Source organism: Pseudocercospora fijiensis, assembly GCF_000340215.1.
Source record: "Pseudocercospora fijiensis CIRAD86 unplaced genomic scaffold MYCFIscaffold_6, whole genome shotgun sequence".
NCBI classification, from domain to species: Eukaryota; Fungi; Ascomycota; class Dothideomycetes; order Mycosphaerellales; family Mycosphaerellaceae; genus Pseudocercospora; species Pseudocercospora fijiensis.
The window spans coordinates 4,657,589-4,675,839 of record NW_006921537.1 but is presented as its reverse complement, the minus strand read 5'-3'; the positions used below and the strand labels follow the sequence as shown (position 1 = coordinate 4,675,839).

The following is an 18,251-nucleotide window of genomic DNA, read 5'->3' as shown; positions in this document are numbered from 1 at the left end:
CCATTTCCGTCTAGTCTCGAGACAGTCAACCCCAATTCTGCCTCCGAACCATGACCCTCCACGCATAATTGAATATCCTCTCTTGCTTGCGGCTATGCACGATGGCGCAAGTAGATGCCGTGTGTTCCCTGACCCTCGATCTGCCGCCCAGCTGCATAGCCTTTTGTCCGAATCAATCGAACTTTTTCGTGGTTGGCACGTACTACTTGCATGGAAAGGAGCAGCAAGGTGATGTACGTGAGGCCAACAACGCAGAACCTCCGTCCGAAGATCCCAAGAACACACCGCCATCTGCTGGTGAGTCCGCGCAAAAGCGCACAGGAAGCCTGATCCTCTTCCAGCTAGAGCAAGATAACATGTAGGTAAGAGGTGACCATATCATTCCTCTCCCGGCGACTTTGTTTGACTGATGCGAGATTCATGTGAAAGTACGAAAGTATCCACCATCATCACGGACTTTGCTATTCTCGACATACAGTGGACTCCCCATCCCGAAATAGTGGGCGACATACTAGCGGTTGCGACATCAACAGGGTTACTTGCTTTTTACCGGTTAGATGCAGCACGCCGGGAGCTCGTGCTATCATGTGTCAGGCGCATTTGTGACTCCACGATATTGGTGCTATCACTCACGTGGCATCCGTTCCGGCCTCACGTCCTCGGGTCAACGCTGTCCAACGGAAACGTGCTGCTCTGTGAATGCAACAGCAGCAGCAGCAGCAGCAGCAGCAGCACGGAAGGCCAATTGTGGAGCCAAGATGCTGTGATCACAATGCACGATATTCAGCAGCATGAGTTGGAAGCCTGGACTATGGCCTTCACACCTCAGACGGGAAACGCTATTTCCGGCGGCGATGACATCGTTCTGCAGTGCTCACAAATCCAAGACGAGCATGAAAACAGCATGCAAATCGAGGCTCTGTGGAAAGATCGTAAGCTCCATGAAGCCGGAGTCACCGCCATCCTGCCACTTTCCGATACCCTTGTGGTGACCGGCAGCTACGATGATCATATTCGGTTGCTATCATTGCCCTCAGTAGGCAGACGGCAGACGCTGGCCTCGCTCTACCTAGGAGGCGGTGTCTGGCGATTGAAAGTGCTCGCACGAGAGGCCGCCGTTAGTGTGCCTAATAAAAATATGCAGGAAGCCTCGGACTCAGCCCTGCGGCAGCCATGCACAAGGTCCGTACCATAATCCTTTCACTTTTCCAGAACAATCATTCTATGCGCTCCGCATACAGCTCATACCACCCTGTGATGACGCAATCTGACATTATCTCAGCCTCGTACTACTTGTCAGTTGCATGCATGCTGGTGCTCGCATTGTAAGGATGGCACGGAGCAGGAGTGAGGAATGGAATTTCGAAGTTCTGGCGAGGTTCGAGGAGCACAAGAGTATGAATTACGGGAGTGACGTGCAGCCCGAACGAGACGGAGGAGGTACTGTATCAAACAGAAGCATTGTGAGTACGAGCTTCTATGACAGATTGCTATGCTTGTGGAAAATCGATATGGGTAAGATAGTGCCAAGTGGTTAGACAATGGGTGATTGTCCTAGATTGCTATCTGGATTGTCGTTCGGCGCCAGCGTGCCAGACGCTGCAAATGCGCCTTGTTTCTGCCAATACAATAATTCTCGAGTTCGTAAAGTGGTTGTTAAGAAGTGTACAGTTCCGGGCTTGCGCTTTAACAAAAAGGTATATCTCGAAAGCACAAATGCCTCATGAAACGCCAGGTCGCTCGCTATGCGATGCAGTTGCTACTGAACAGAAGGGAAATTCGTGACTGTTCCCGATCCTTCACGGCCGGTTCTATTCGTTGTCGATGTAGCGAGTGTGGAACTCGTAATACTAGTGATGTGGTAGGATGATGCGAGTCGTCTACTGTGAAATGCAATGTTCGTATCCTGGTGGTTGCGGCTACTGGCCTCAAGGCTCGCCAGGTCCGCTGACTTTTATCTGTGGTGTCGGTGGTGGTGGCGTGCCATTGGAGTTGTCCTTGGCCCGTCTCCATTTGAGGACTGGTATGCGCTTGTCGCCCTGTTGCGTGTCAGTAAATGCTCCGTCCTCGGAACAGTTATGAAGCAATATAACGACACTCACCTTCACTTCTGTTGGCTCTTCGCTGCCAAGCACAAGCACTTGACCATCTTCCTCGAATCGATGAGTCCTAATCTGGATGTCGCCGATCCAGCCTGGTAAGCTGCAGCATTGGAAGGTATGCCGAAGAATCTCCTCCCGGCCTTGGCCTTCGTTGGAAATGTAGTATGGGCCACAGTACGCGAAACATCGCTTTCCTGCCTCTGCCCATTGCGGCTCTTCCCCTTCTCCGCGCTTGAAACTCTGCTGTCCCGGTATTAACATTTGAGCTGACATGTATCCATCTGGGGTGTACATGATGAATCCAGTGACGTTCTTCGTCATGGGATAGGTCGGTCTTTGCACTGGCGATTGTGGTGTTGGATAGGCAACATATGATTCCAGTTTCCACGCGCCGATGAGCTTCTGCCTCAAGGGTATTTCTGGTGGCGGTGTTACGCATTGTTCCATGGTGTATAGGCCCTCATTGAGATCATCATAATTCGTGCCTTCTGTGTCCTTCATGGGCATGTCTTGTAGCTCCAGTGTGGGCAGCGGAGCCGAAGATACTCGCTTTCCCTCGCCATAGCTGTATGGCGAGGGTACGGGACTGGGCATCCTGTTGAATACAGTGAATGCTGGTTTTCGGTATGGCTCTGGGCTGAAGGACGGCTTTTCAGGCGATGCAGCTCGAAAGGTGAGCTTTTCTGGCGAGACGATGACCTGTGTTGAACTGAAGACCTCCTTGGGCACGTCCCTCGCGCGTGATCTCGATCGTGAACGGCTTTTCCTTGTCGGCAATACTCGAGGGACCTGGAGGTATTGGGTTGTTTGGCTGTGCATGGTTGCTACCAACATTGCGGGAGGCAGCTCTCGTGGCAGAGCGACGAGGTGTGGTGTGGCAGTGACATACGAAGACGAGTGGTGGACGCGGACGTGGACGCGGACGTGGACGACGACGGTGACCGGCAGCCACGTGAGTTGCTGGACGTTGGTATGTGCGAGAGGGTCATGTCTGAGCGAGCGAGTGACGAGTCGGAGCACCAGGCGGCCATATCAATGACGGCAGCCAGAACAGTGCAAATGGTCGCCGTGCGCAGGCTGCAGTCTACGCTCCCGGTCTACAGTCTACGCCCTTCGCTGTACGCTCTCCCGCAGAGCGGCGGGCGGTGTACAGTAAGGTCAAGGTTCGCGAAGGTCTCAGGCTCTCAGCTCAGCTCAGCTCGTGCTCTCTCTCTCTCTCTCTCTCTCTCTCTCTCTCTCCCTCTCTCTCCCTCTCTCTCGCGCGCGCTCGCACGATGAGGTCGACCAAAATGCGCGCGCGCTAAGCACTGCAGGGAAGGCAGTGGGGCTCTTGGTTCCAGCCGAGGAGGGAGCCGCACTGGGTGGCTTCGGGACTGCAGGGCCAGAGAACAAAAGTCCGATGGCTACTCTGGGCTTGAGCAGCGGGAGGACGGCCCCGCGCTGTTTTGGGCGTTGGATCTACTATTGATTCTGCACGCATCGATGCTACCCTAGTAACCCTACCCGTCCGTACGCTGACCTTCGCCGGCTTGGCCTGAGTTTCCCGTCCTCCTTCGCGGATGCTGACTAACTGTTGCCTGCTGCCGCATGATGAAGCATCCATCGGCCTGCAAAGTACTGCTGTGCGCTCTGTCATCACGCCTGCGTCGTGGCAGCGCATCTTCAAGAGGGCTTGCTGCACGAGCTCGGTAGCGATGTGCGGGCCCGGGCCCGGGCCCCCAAGCACCTCCCCAGTGCTAAAAAAGGACGAGCGGCCTGGCCTGACGCAACGCATCTGAGGCTTGACAGTCACGCTTGTCCCGACTCAGCAATGTCAGCCAGCATACAGCGTCAACGCACATCGGAGTGAAAGTTAGCGTCCGGAGCCCTGGAAGGTGCATAATATTAGTACTTCCGGCACCGCTAATTGCAGTGTCCTATACTAAATCGAGGTGTTGGCGCCGCGGCTAAGCATAGCACCTATAGGAAGGCTTAGCTATCAATTCCTCCGACTAGAGGGCTTAGAAGTTACGTATAGGCACTATCTAGGGTATATATAGACTATCTTTTAGTAGATTTAATAATATATTATTTTATAAGCTTTTTACAATATTAAAGAAAGGAAGAAGGAGTAATTTAGAAGTAAGCTAAAGGTCGTTATATAATTAGGAGTAGGTCTATACTAGATTAATAGTATTCGAGAGTATAATTATAAAGAAGGTATAAAGAAGTAGTCGGCGATAAATAGGTACTTTCGGTAGTATCTACGTATATAGAGTCCTCTATTAAATAGTTAGCTTCTTTCTCGTTTCTTTATAATACCGTATACTTATACTAACGAGTAGTATACGTAGTATAGCTATAGAAGGGGTTGTTCTAGCGCTATTCGCACTCGTAGTACGCTAGCTCTTCGCGATTAACGATATACTAATCTTCTAGAGGTATACCGTCTACTAGACTAGCGCCGTCTAGCTCTTATTAAAGCCCTCGAATAAGGTAAGAAAGACAAAGCATAGTTACGCCTACTTTCTAACGTTATTAGTAGCTATAGAAGTCTAATACTATTAGTTATGCCCTCTATCTATTTACTTAGTTTAATACCGGCATTTAATCTAGCTCTATTGCCTTATCGGTCTAGAAGTCTACTAAGGCCGGCTCTATCGTAGTTATTGCAATCTCGTCGCCCTTAGGTTCTATAGTTTAATAACCCTCTATACTATTAATTCTATATCTAATAGCGCGACCGTATACTATCTATTCTACTATCTGTTTACGACCGTCCGCCGGAGTATAATAAGTCGGAGATACAACTTCGAGAGTAGCGCGAGCTTAAATAGCAACTTCTAAGCTAAATACGTCGTCTATAGGTTAAGGTTATCGATTTAACTAAATAAGAGTCTTAATCTTTAGATAATAACTTAGCCTCGGTACGGATTAGCCCGCGGACCCGGCGATTCCTATTAGATCGGAATTAAAGCTCCGAAGGTAGGGTACTAGCTTCTTCTAACACTTCTAATATCTCCTTCTAAAGCGATTAGCTATTTCTATTAATATAATATACTAATTTATCGCACCCGATACTGCCTACTATACTACTTGCAAATCGTCTATCTAGCTAGTTAACTCTACTAAGCATTAAATCCCTTCTTTTTAGACTGCTAGGGCTATTACTAACGTACGAAATCGCGACCTAACAAACTACCGAATAGCGAGTCTACCGCCGAGCCGTACTTCTATATAAACTACGTACTACTATTAAACAACTGCACCGAATAGCTAAATAGCCGCTTATTTATATCTTAGAGTAGTCTCGTAAGGCATTGTCGACTATCTATTATATCGTTTATAAGCCTTTTACTCCTAGGCGCTACCGAGCCTACCGAATCGACGAATTCGACTATTCGCGCCCTATTCCTCGAGAGATTGCCCTTACCTACGTACTAACTCGACGACGTAGCCGCAGGCTCTATATAGATACCTAAGAGCGCCTTATCGTCGACTATATTACTTAGAACGCTATAACTCGTTATATAACTTAGACGGAAGTTAGAGACTTACTCGGTTTAAATTGCAGTCCTATAACTGTCTCTCGTATCTATAGAAGGTATAGTTATCGCCGCTACGTTATACGCCCTCGGCCCTTCTATAACGACCGTATTCGACGCCTACGCCTCGAATAGGCTTAATTCTATTAACACTTTACTAAAGAAGACTAGGCAAACGTTCTATAGAGCGACGAGTATACTATACGCAATAGATTATACGAGAGGCTCTTTGTTACTCGACTAGTTAGTAAGCGTAACTAAGACTACTATTCGAGGCCTCGCTTCTAACGCCTTCTATACTAGATCATATAGGCCTATATTAGTAGTATTAGCGGCAAAGGACTACTCCTGCTATAGGATAAGATATAGGGCAATATTAATAAAGAGTTATACTATAAGAAGGTCTTGCTACTAGTTTAAGAAGAGATTAGTCGTATAAATAGCCTTATTACTAACTAAGAATACCCTCTCGGTTACGAGCCTACCTTGCACTTAAGAATAGCACTCTTCTAACAAGACTCGGCGCCTGTATATAGAGCTAAATACACACTTAATTAGTTACGAGCTCGCCGCATTATTCTTATAGACAACTAGCTACCTTTATTACTAGATTTGAACCCTATCGAGAACCTATAGCGAGTAATTAAGCAGGCAATTGAACGCCGCAGAAACAGACCTACTAGCCGTAACCTTTAGCTAGCAATTGTCGAAGAATACTACAACGTACCTATAGAATTGGTATAACAATGGATTAACAGTATACCGGCTCGCTATCGTATAGTAATTAACGCTAATAGCGGTTAAACATAGTAGTAGATAGTATAGCGCTTACTTAGTTGTTTATAGTTGTCTACAGTCTTTAAACTAGCCTTCTATACGGCTTTAAACACCCTCGTTCTTAACCCTAATCGTTACTAAACTAGCTGTCTATACGGCTTTAAACTAGCCTTCTATACGGCTTCTAAAACACCCTCCTTCTTAACCCTAATCGTTACTAAACTAGCTAAAGAACTGAAGTTCCTAACAATCGCACTAATAGCTTCTAACACCTAGTTACACTATACTTTGTATAGCAAGCGGTGCCGCTAAGCAAGGGTCGCGACACCCTAGAATATATAAGCGCTCTTTCACTCCGATATGCGTTAACGCTATATATACAGAGAGACAACCCCTGTTCTAGACATACTAGGGACCTTTAGAAATAGTTAATTTGGCTACCGGCTTCCAAATAAGCGCTAGCTCCTAACCGTTAAGTAAAGGATTAATATAGCGCTTTTTACGGACCTTTAGAAGAGGCCAATTTGTATATAATCGAAAGCGGTTTAGTATAGTAAGGAGCCCCTATTCTAGACCTTCTAGGGATATAGACCTTAGCTCTTATAGACCTATAGGCATATACTAAACAACTATAGAAACTAGAGCTATTATAGTTACTATAGCTATAGTAACGGTCGTTGCTATTATAAGTAAATACCTCGAGGAAGATAGTAGTAATAAGGACTAGTAGGCGTAGAGGGAGGGTAAATCTATACGTAAATAGTAGTACCGCTAGTTAAGGCGTAACCGACTATTTAAACTAGCGAGAGTCTATAAGAAACAACGCTTCGATCTTCTTAGTTATCCGGAGGCTAATATTAAGGGTAACTTCCGCTTTATAAGGCCCGAGTTAATAGAGCTAGTAGACCTACTTAATATTAGTTTAATCGTATTGCTAGTTAGCCTTAAATTGCTACCTATAACGGTGCTCTATATAGTCTATAAGCGGCTATCTAGTCTAGGCTTCTAGAAGGACCTAGACGAGAAGTTTAGCTATTTAGCTACTATATTAAGTTATGTATTTAATGCGGCTATATATAGCCTAGTAATAAGGTAGAAGTCGTTCTTATTCTTTAATAAGAGGCGGCTTACTAAGCAATATCTCCGGAGCCTAGTAGAGTCGCTATATCTATCCGTCGGACTATCTAGTATCTTTAGATATATTAACGGCACCGTAAGAAAGATTACGAGACCTAGTCGTAACTAGAGGGTATTCTATAATAGCTATAAGCACTTCTATAGTATTAAATTCTAAGGTATATAGCTGCCGGATAGAATACTGCTTATCGATAGTCCTTATCCTAGCTCTTATAGGGATAGCCGAATAGTACGCGAGTCGGGGATTAACTAGGTATAGCATAACCTGTTTAATAATAACGATAATATAGATAACAAGTTCTTTATCTTCGGTAACTCGGCGTACGGATAGGTAGATAGTATTATCGGGTCGTAGAAATCGAAGAGAGGTAATTATCGTAACGCTATAATAGCGTAGGTCTCGAAGGAATAGTTAGTACTACGCTAGTTAGTCGAATAGGGGTTCGGTAAGATAACTAACAACTAGCTATTCTTTGAATATAAGAAGGGGTTACGTACTAGTTTAATACCGATAGGATCCTATTATCTAGTCGCTATATTGCTTACTAACTACCTATCCTATTATCGTAGAAACAAGGTCGCCGCGTACTACGGTCTTAGGTACCCGGATATTAGGGATTATTTAGGTACTAAGCTGCTACCTATGCCGCCGGTAGATACGGTAGTGCTAGACCTAATACGTATAAACTGTTACGGACCGGCTAGAAGCTAGTCCTACATAGCCAGGTCTTGGCATTAATGCCTTAGGCACTAGCTTTTCGAACCTCTTCCTTTCGAGCGTTTGCTAGAACTTTTACCTTCTATACTTCGTCGCCTATAGATAGCGATAGTATTTATTTACTTATTAATCGTTCCTTAATAGTACGAAGCATCCTATTCTATAGAAGCCCTTCGGCCTACGAGCTAGAGGTACCCTTAGCAACTTAGGTCGTTACGCCGACCTACAATTACTATATAAGCCGTAGCACGCAGGATCTATATACTAAGCTCTATCTAGTAAGGGCTCGAGCCTATTAAGAAGTCTACTAATCTACTCTCTATACGGCTAGCGCGTCGTAACGCGATATTAGTATAGAAGAAGCGCTAGAATCTCCGCGTAGTTCGCGGTTCGATAATACGGGCAGTCGCTAACCTATATACTATATAATTAGCGATCTAAGTATACTACCGCCTACGCTAGAATAGCGGCGTGCTAGCTAGGTTTAGATATATCCTATCCTACCGACCGCTAAAGAGCTCGCTAGCTTCTTTACTACTGCCTCTACTAAGACGGTGTTCCGTTATATCTACCGATACCTCTAAACGTACGAAACACAACTCCTCGAATTAGACAATAACGTATAGAGAGCCTAGTAGGCTCGCGATATTGCTAAAGCCGCTAAGACCGCTGCTATAGCCGAGGTTAATAAGAGATAAACGCAATGCGAAGATGCGATTAAGGCTATAAACGACCGAATAGACTATGTGTAGAGGCAATACATTAATGCTTAGAACGAGGTAGACCGCCTTATAGGCCTACTAGCTACGGGAACCGGGTCGGCTAACAAGCAGGCGGTGCCTTTATACTAGGTACTATAGTTGCAGGCAGAGATAACCCGTTTAAACTAAGCACTACAACAAGCTTAGAGCCGACTAGGTCCTAGTAGCTAGTCTAAAGTCGACAAGTCCGAGAAGATACCGGACCCGGAGCTATATAATAGCGACAATAAAGCTACGCTTAAGTTATAGTTAATCGCGATGTTCCTTAAGCTTACTACTAATACCGATCGGTACCCGACACTATATAGCTAGCTTTCCTATATATATAGCCGACTTAGTCTAAAGGCTCGTATTATTCTAGTCCCCTATATTAATATTAATCGTACGGGTCCCTAGCTACGGATTACTTTTACATTAAGTATAGTAACTGAATTTAAGAAGGTCCTAATCGATACCTTCGGAGATAGTAATAAGGAGGGCATAGCACTCGCGAAGCTTAAGGCCCTAAAGTAAGGGGGCAAGGAGTTCTCTTATTATAAGGCCGAGTTTAATACGTTAAATGCTATCGTCGGGTACTCCGGTCTAGCTCTTAAGGAAGCCTTCCGAGAAGGCCTTAGCGAGGAATTGACTAATAAAGTATTACGGATATAGGATTACAACTTACTTACCTTTACTTAGATCTGCGACCGTCTCGAGCCCTTAGATTACTCTATCCGGCAGCGTAAAGGCGAAGTTAAGGCCTCTAGTATATAGCGTAGCATGTTCTCGAATAAGTAGCCCTCGTCTAGCTTAAACCCTACCGGCCGCGCTAACTCGGCTCCTTAGACTACTACGAATACGAATCTAGCTAGTAATAGCAACCTATAGCGCCGCCAATCTACCCTAGCCGCTGCTCTACTACCGCTAGCTTCGACAACTCCCCTTACGATATCGAACGGTAGTAACGCTATAGACCTATCGGTAACTAACGGTAGGCGTGCGCCGCTTATATAAGAGCAGCGCGATAAGAGACGCCGTCTTAGCCTATATAGGTACTACGGACAGTTAGGCTACTAGAAGAGCTCGTGTCCGAACGCGCCGGAGCGCGATACCTATAACGCTCGTATAGCGCGCATTGCGGCTCTTGCTAACGGCAGTAACAACATCTCCGATGTTTTATCTACCTACGGAGGCGTGCCTATTAACTAGGAAAACGCCTAGTCTCCGAGCATAGTCGCGCTTAGAGACCTTCCGACAGTTAATAAACAATAGTTTATTTAGCACCGATAGTACTACTAGTCTTGCCTCTAGATTTAGTTTCAGATTCAGACCTTAAGCGTTTAGCATAGCATTAGCATAGATACCTACCGCTATAGTATATTTACGATACCTACGATACTTCGAAGAAGAAGCATAGTAAGAAGAATATAGATCGATCTATACTTCGTCTTAGTACCGCAGCAATAGGTAGGGAACTACTATTGCCGGATAAGGACTACTTAGTATTACTATATACTATATCCTACAACTCGCTAGAGTAGAAATCTGAATCTATGCTCGATATAGGCTGTACTAGCTACGCTTTTATAAACACTAACTATGCGTAAGAACATTAACTTCCGATCTACGATATTCTACCGCGAGACCTCGAGGCATTCGATAGTAGCGCGGTTAAACTAGTTACTTAGATTGCTCGTGCCTAGATAGATATCTAAGGACACCGTAAGTATATCTCATTCTACTTAACTAAGCTTAGTTACTACCCTATAATCTTAGGCAAACTATAGCTTAAGCAGCACGCACCTCGTATTAGGTTTAATAATAATATTGTCCTCTTTAACTCTAACTACTACAAGGCCTATTGCAATAAACACTACCGGTAGATCCGTGCTATTAGCAAATTGCTAGATAACCTAATAGCAACCTCTTAACTATAGTTACCGCCGTCGCCCTCTCCTTTCCTCTTATTACTAGAACTAGAAATAATAGATTACCGAGAATACCGTAATACTCGTAACAAACCCGTACGACCTAATCGTTCGCTATCGCTAGTATTGTCTCTATCGTCTAGTCTGTACTATATAGTCTGCGACGATTATTCTGTCCCTTTAGTAACTACGTCTACGGGCGACGACTTTATAGTAAAGCCGTCGCTACCTCCGAGGAATCTACGAAGACCTCTCGCCGTTGCCGTAATAAAGAGAGCGCAAGCAATAGGCATATTCGCTATTAGTGCTGCACTATTCGACCGTCTTACGGCTACGCGCGGTTGTCGTATATTCGCCGCTTCTCTACGAGATATTAAATAAGCTATCGCTATAAAGAAAGACATCGACCTAGCTACGAAGCTCCCCTCGTACTTATATCGTTATATATCTACGTTCTCGAAACAAGAAGCCGCGACTCTACTACTATATCGTACGTACGACTATAAGATCGAGCTAGTAGAAGGCAAGGAACCTCGCTATAGTCCCCTATATTCGATGTCCTATAAAGAACTAGAAGTCTTACGAGACTATCTATACGATAACCTAGAGAAGGGCTTTATTAGGTCTTCTAGCTTACTAGCGTCCTCGCTAGTGCTATTCGTTAAGAAGCTAGGCGGAGGTTTGCGGTTCTACGTAGATTATCGCAGACTAAACGAGATTACGGTAAAGAATAGGTACCCTATCCCACTTATTTAAGAAACGCTCTCTCGACTTAGCAAAGCTAAGTACTATACGAAGCTTAATATTATCTCTACGTTCAATCGACTACGCGTAGCCGAGGGCTACGAATAGAAGACAGCCTTTAAGATACGCTACGGTCTCTACGAGTACCTAGTTATACCCTTCGGTCTTGCAAATGCACCGTCCTCGTTTTAATAGTATATTAACGAAACCCTCGCACCCTTCCTAGATGTCTTCTATACGGCCTATTTAGACGATATGTTAATCTACTCTAACTTATTAGATAAACATCGAGTGCACGTAGACCGCGTTCTAGAAGCTCTTAGCAGAGCGGGTCTTTAGTGTAACATTAGCAAGAGCGAATTTAAAGTTAAAGAGGTTAAATACCTCGGACTTATCGTTACTACGGAGGGCATTAAAATAGACAAAGAGAAGGTAGCAGCTATATAGGAGTAGCCTACGCTACGTAACGTTAAGGATGTCTAGGGCTTCCTCGGCTTTGCTAACTTCTATCGCCGGTTTATTAACAAGTTCTCGTATCTAGCAAAGCTACTTATAGAATTGACTAGGAAGGATCCGCTTAAGAACCGTTTCGTATAGACCGATAGCTACTAACGAGCCTTTAACGCTTTAAAAGCCGCGTTCGCCGAAGAACCTATACTAGCCTATTACGATCCTAACTTGCCTATTATAGTAGAAACGGATGCATCCGATTACGTAACGGCCGGAGTGCTGTCTTAATAGTATACTAGTTCAACGCGTACGGAAGACGGTATATAGAAACCGGTTGCCTATTTCTCTAGCAAGATAACGCCGGCGGAGTATAACTATAAGATCTACGACAAGGAACTGTTAGCGATAGTGTAAGCATTCGAACAGTAGCGTTCGGAACTAGAAGGGCACCTAGAACCTATCCGGGTACTAATAGACTATAAGAATCTTAAGTACTATATAACTATAAAACAACTTAGTCGCCGCTAAGCCCGCTAGAGTAAGTTCCTTAGCCGCTTCCGCTTTCAGATTATATACCGTACTAGCAAGCTAGGCGTTAAACTAGACACACTTACTCGCCGTTTAGCGGACTTTCCTTAACGTCCTAACGACGCACGTCTCTAGGCGTAGAACTAAGTAGTGCTTAAGCCCGAGAACTTCGACCCTATACTACGATTAAACGCTCTAACTTTTAATAGCTAAGCTATCTTCGAAGCAATCCTAGAAGTAAGTACTAATAATAAGCAAGTATAGCGTATACGCGAGTGCCTACGTAAACGCACGGCTCTAAAGAAATCAGATAGCTCCCTATACTAAATGTTACCCTCTAAGTGCGAGCTAATTGCTAGAGCACTATACTATCGAGACAACCTTTACGTACCGGACCTAAATAGATTGCGAGGCCGCATTATCGACTCCTGCTATACGCATCCTATAGCGGGCTATCTAGGGCGTAAGCATACCTTTGAGCTACTATTACGACACTATTATTAGCCGGAAATGCGAAAAGACGTAGCTACCTTTGTCGGCAATTGCCTTACCTACAAACGAGTCGCTACGTTAAGACAAAGCAAATAGGGTTTGTTACGCCCTCTCCTAGTACTAGCGCACAGATAGCAATACATTACTATAGACCTAGTTACAGGTCTACCGCTGTCCGACGACTATAACTGCGTCCTTGTTATAGTAGATCGTCTTACTAAGATGCGACACTTAATACCGATAAGGGAGGGTAGTACGACCGCAAGCGATATCGCGCGAGTGTTTGTTAATAGAGTCTAGAAACATTATAGCTACCCGCAAACCGTTACTTCCGACCGAGGTCTATAGTTTATATCGTTATTCTAGAGGTTACTATATAAGCTAACTAGCGTAGACCTACGCCTCTTAACGGCTAGGCACTTAGAGACGGATAGGCAGACGGAACGATTTAACTTAACAACTAAAGCTTATCTATAGTCCTATATTAACTACGCAGGAGACGACTAGACACGCTAGTTACCTATAGCGGAGTTCGCTACTAACAATCAGCGTTCTAACAGTATCGGAATGTTACCGTTCTACGTATATTATAGCTTCTACCTACGTATAGGCTTGGAACTGCCTAACCCTAAGGGTTAGGAAGACGACCTAGACACTAATGCCGTCGCCTTCGCGAAGCACGCTTACGACATTAAATAACACGCTTCTCGTTACCTACGCTAGGCCTAAGCGGAGATAGAAAGGTCGGCTAACAAAGTACGACGTCTATATCCTGCCTATTAGGAAGGTAATAAGGTGTTCCTTTCGCTTAAAGGAATTAAGACCGCTCGCAACCCTAAACTAGAGTAGAAGAAAGCCGGTCCTTATAAGGTTACGAAGGTTGTATTACTATATAGCTACTAACTCGCCCTGCCTACGTCTATAGATATATATAACGTCTTTTACGCTTCGCTACTTATACCACTTTCTAACAAACTAGCACTACTAGGCTAAGACTATAATGTAACGCTACCGCCTATAGAGGTTAATAGCGAGATAGAATATAAAGTAGAAGGAATTATAGACTCTCGATAGTTTAGTAAGAGAAAGAATAAGAAGGGCGGTATATTCAAATATAAGGTGTTATAGACTAGCTACGATAAGAGTAAAGCCTCTTAGACGACTGTAGACAATGTCGCAAATGCGACAGAGGCCGTCGCTAACTTCTACGCCCGATACCCTAACAAACTACGCCCTAGTACTATAGCGACGAACAACCTACCTACCTACCCTATTAACGCAGCCTTGCGAGTTAATACCGTTACTACTACTACGTAGACAGCGCCTTTAGAGGGGGCTAGTGTTACGGACCGGCTAGAAGCTAGTCCTATATAGCTAGGTCTTGGCATTAATGCCTTAGGCACTAGCTTTTCGAACCTCTTCCTTTCGAGCGTTTACTAGAACTTTTACCTTCTATACTTCGTCGCCTATAGATAGCGATAGTATTTATTCACTTATCAATCGTTCCTTAATATAAACCCTTCCGGTAATAGATTAGATATCGGAAGTAACGTAGAAGATATAAGGGATATAGTTATTAACGATAGTAATAAAGAATAGTAAAGGGTAGTTATAGATTAGTAATCGGATTATATCTAACTCTTCTTAGTTCTTTCGTTAATCTTCGGAGTAGATACGGAAGAGCTTCGGATAGCCGTTTTAGTATAGGTAGAGCTATATAAATTGCTTCTCGATATCTTAGTAGTAGACAACGATAGAGAATAGCGGGGAGTGTATAAATTTCTAGAAACAGTCGAAATTCAAGCCTAGTAACTAGCACTATAACTAATCGTATCGAAAGCAGTACTAATTATACTAAAGAATTCGCCTCCTAACTAAGTTCCTTACTAATTATAGAACTAAAGATTACTCCGAGGGCTGTATATAATATACCCGATTTAATACTCCCCTATTAAGTCTAATACCTCGGTTACGCGAATATCTACGTACTAGCGGCTATTAATTTCTAATGTCTAACGCTTCTAATATCTACGAGACAGTTCTATCGCTATCGTAGCCGTCGTTACTGTCTCCTATCGGCGTAAGAACGTTAGTAACGAGGTTATCGTCTAAATCTAAGCTAAAGTCGGTAACTTGCGATAACTGCGAAGGAACGGGAGGTACGTATCTAATACGGCCGATAAGAAGCGCTCTTAGCTCGTTAAATTAACGTACCGTAGACGCGTATATTAGCTTTATATGCTTCTTAGAGCGGTTATCGATATCGTCTATTCGGCGGATTAAATAGTAGTTGTTTGTTAGCTTAGAATAGGCAGTTCTTAGCTAGTTTGCTAGTATAGTAATCGCCTCGCGAAATAGCTCTAATACTCGACTTAACGACCTCTCCTTATTTAGCTACTTCTTACTATTAATATATAGCCGACGGCGCGTCGAATGTAGTATTGCAGTAGGAGGTATATTAGCAGCATTAGAAAGAGCCGGATTTAGTAATAGAGTCGAAGGTAATAGGGCTATAACAACTAGGCGCGGTAACGATAGACTTGTAATAGCTACTAGATCCTAAAGCCGCTACGACATAATACGGAGTATATTGTCTTAGACCTACTAAGCCGGAGTCTCGTAAGCACGCAACTCCTTAGTAGTAAGTAGCTTATTACAGAGCTTCTTATTATTATATAATATAGTATCCTTAAAGCGATTAAGTATCTGTTTAAACTCGGAGTCGTTAACAACAATACTAGAGGTAGTAAGAAGGACTCTATACTCGAGAATACGCTTTATAATCTACCTGCGAATAAGGCCGTCTATACCTCGGATAGTACGTTATCTAGTAGGTCGATTATCGTTATACTACTTCTAATAGCGCTTTATTATATCTCTTATTCGTCCTTCTATATAATAGCTAGAGTTAGCCTCGAAGTGCTTAATAATTAGCAAGGCGAAGTCGTCGGAAATCTTACTATCGCTATTAACTCGATTGTAGTCGTATTCTATACTTTCTTCTATACCTTTAGTAGAAGACTAAGAGTCGCTCAAATCTAGTATAGGTTGTTAGACTATAACCTATTGTTGTCGCTCCGATTGCCGCTAAAGGTAAGCCGTTAAGGAGGTATCTATACCTCTAATAACGACTAGCCTAGGTAGAGTTGAATTTAGTGTCTAATTAGTAGCAATACTGCTATCGCTGTCGCTATAGTTTGAATTAGTTAACAAGCTCGCTACGGACATAGAGCGGCTATATAGTAGCCGCTTAGCTAACTAGATTGTAGGTAATAGACTTCCGATTAAATACCGTAGCGCTAGCAAGAATAAGGAGACATCTATATAAAGAGGGTTACCTTAAAGAGCTACGCGGATAGGTATAGGCGGTGCCTACGGTAGATGGACTAGTATAGCAAATACTAGTATTAAAGAGCTAGAGCTAAGGTCGATAATACGAGAGAGATAAGAGGGGGTGTCTATAGCAGCTATAATCGAGAACAATAGTAGTTATACTAATAAACTAAGACTTATACTGCTTCCGTAGACGCCTCTTATCCTATAGACGATATACTACAATTAATCCTTAATTAATCCTCGAATTTAGGTTCTATTTGCTAGCCCCTATTACTAATTATACTAACGGCTATATACCTAGACATTTATATATATAAGCTAGTGCCCTCTCGCACTGCTATCTCGAAGACCTAATAGCTACTTTCTACCTTACCGTCGCCGGTTATAGTGTATAGCTTATTCGGTAGTACTAAGAAGCTAATTTAATAAGCTAAGCCGGATAGGGTTTAAGCCCCCTTCTACCTCCTTCTACTTCCGGTTAAGGCAGGATTACTACCTATGCGAGTTATAAATATAGCGTATTATATGCTTTTAAACGACTCCGTTTAAAAGCACGGTCTAGGCCTACGAGTTAATAACTCGTAGGGATAGAAAACTAGCCTTCGAAGGATGCGGTAGTAACCCTCGTATCTACCTTGTTCGCCGACCTCGAGAGACCCTTGCAAATTAGTAGCTTCTAAAGGTCCCTACTTGCGACTTAGGCGTAAGAAGGGAAGGATTATAATTCCGTTAGTTCTGCTTTAAGGATCCCCGAAACGAAGGCCGTAGTTATCTCCGCTAAACACGTCCTCCGGTCTCGGCAAGACTATATTATTAGCAATCCATATAGTATAATATCGCATAGAGACCTCTAAAGCCCTTACTAGCTACTATATAGAACTATAACGTAGGATAGAGGAATTAAGTAAAGAATATATATAGAATTAGGCCCTATAGCTAATCCTAGCTATTCTAGGTATACTACCTATCTAGCAAACAAGGTTCTACGACCCTTATACTAACGTACAGCTCCTACTATACAATCTTAGTATAATCTAGTATACCTACTAGCGTTATAGGTACTAGTAGAGTCCTTAAAGGGGATAGAGGCCTCTACTATATAGGTAAATAAATAGATATAGAGTCCCTATTATACTACCTATACTTATAGTAGCCTACGCAGCAGTCTATATTATCTTTAACGTAATTATACCTCCTATAGACTATTTTATATATATAACCCTTATATAAAGGTTATCGTAGTACTAGTAGTAGTAGAATAGGCCTTCTAGGCTTAGCCTATCCTATCGCTTCTTAGTAGCTAATAGCGATAGTAAGGTTAAAATAGCGACGATAGTAAGGTCTAGTAGTAGAGGCATTATCTAATAAATTTACCTTAGGCCTCCTCCGCGATCGGATATATAGATTCCTATATAGCTAGACTAGATTCTCGAATAGTCGCGCCTCTATTAGTCCCCTTGTCCGGTTCTATATCTAGTACTAGATTTAGTATAGCCCTGTATAAATCTAGATCGCCCCTCGAACTATAAGGCTATTCGATTAGGTCTCAGATTTAGCCGTAGTAGAGCTAAAGGTTAGGAAGCCGATACCTTTACGAGTCGTCCTTTATAGCTAAAGGCTCTATAGCTATTAAACCTTAGTAAGTAGAGGGATATAATACCGCTAGGTATACTAAGTAGAGAGGTTTATATACTACTTCTATAGATAAATATAGACTAATATATATAATAGGGATCCGGTCCGCTTCCGCTTAGAGTAAGAGTTAAGATAGCGCC

The 18,251-nt window shown here is 43.5% G+C and overlaps 3 protein-coding genes across 3 annotated transcripts; 2 read left to right on the top strand and 1 right to left on the bottom strand.

The window, feature by feature from the left end:
• Positions 1-101: 101 nt before the first annotated feature.
• On the top strand, positions 102-1,508 carry MYCFIDRAFT_119031 (uncharacterized protein; the record flags this gene model as incomplete). The annotated part of the gene is made up of 3 exons (XM_007930504.1): positions 102-358; positions 430-1,182; positions 1,283-1,508. Coding segments are annotated over 3 exons (1,236 nt in total), but the record flags the coding sequence as incomplete, so codon positions are not given.
• MYCFIDRAFT_211865 (uncharacterized protein) lies at positions 717-2,964 on the bottom strand. Its single transcript, XM_007930503.1, has 3 exons — positions 2,103-2,964; positions 1,283-2,039; positions 717-1,182 (listed from the first exon to the last, which is right to left on the bottom strand). Exons 1-2 carry the CDS (start codon positions 2,934-2,936, stop codon positions 1,929-1,931), a joined length of 945 nt encoding a protein of 314 aa, XP_007928694.1. The 5' UTR covers positions 2,937-2,964; the 3' UTR covers positions 717-1,182; positions 1,283-1,928.
• An 11,343-nt stretch (positions 2,965-14,307) lies between these two features.
• On the top strand, positions 14,308-14,457 carry MYCFIDRAFT_139802 (uncharacterized protein; the record flags this gene model as incomplete). The annotated part of the gene is made up of 1 exon (XM_007930502.1): positions 14,308-14,457. A coding segment is annotated over one exon (150 nt), but the record flags the coding sequence as incomplete, so codon positions are not given.
• Positions 14,458-18,251: the final 3,794 nt, after the last annotated feature.

What these genes read in the sequence shown, in the direction of transcription:
- MYCFIDRAFT_211865 (XM_007930503.1), bottom strand. Translation starts at nt 2,936, where the DNA reads ATGTTGGTAGCAACCATGCACAGCCAAACAACCCAATACCTCCAGGTC. An exon ending in AAGAGCCAACAGAAGTGAAG is followed by an intron (nt 2,040 to 2,102) that starts GTGAGTGTCGTT and finishes GACACGCAACAG; the next exon opens with GGCGACAAGCGCATACCAGT.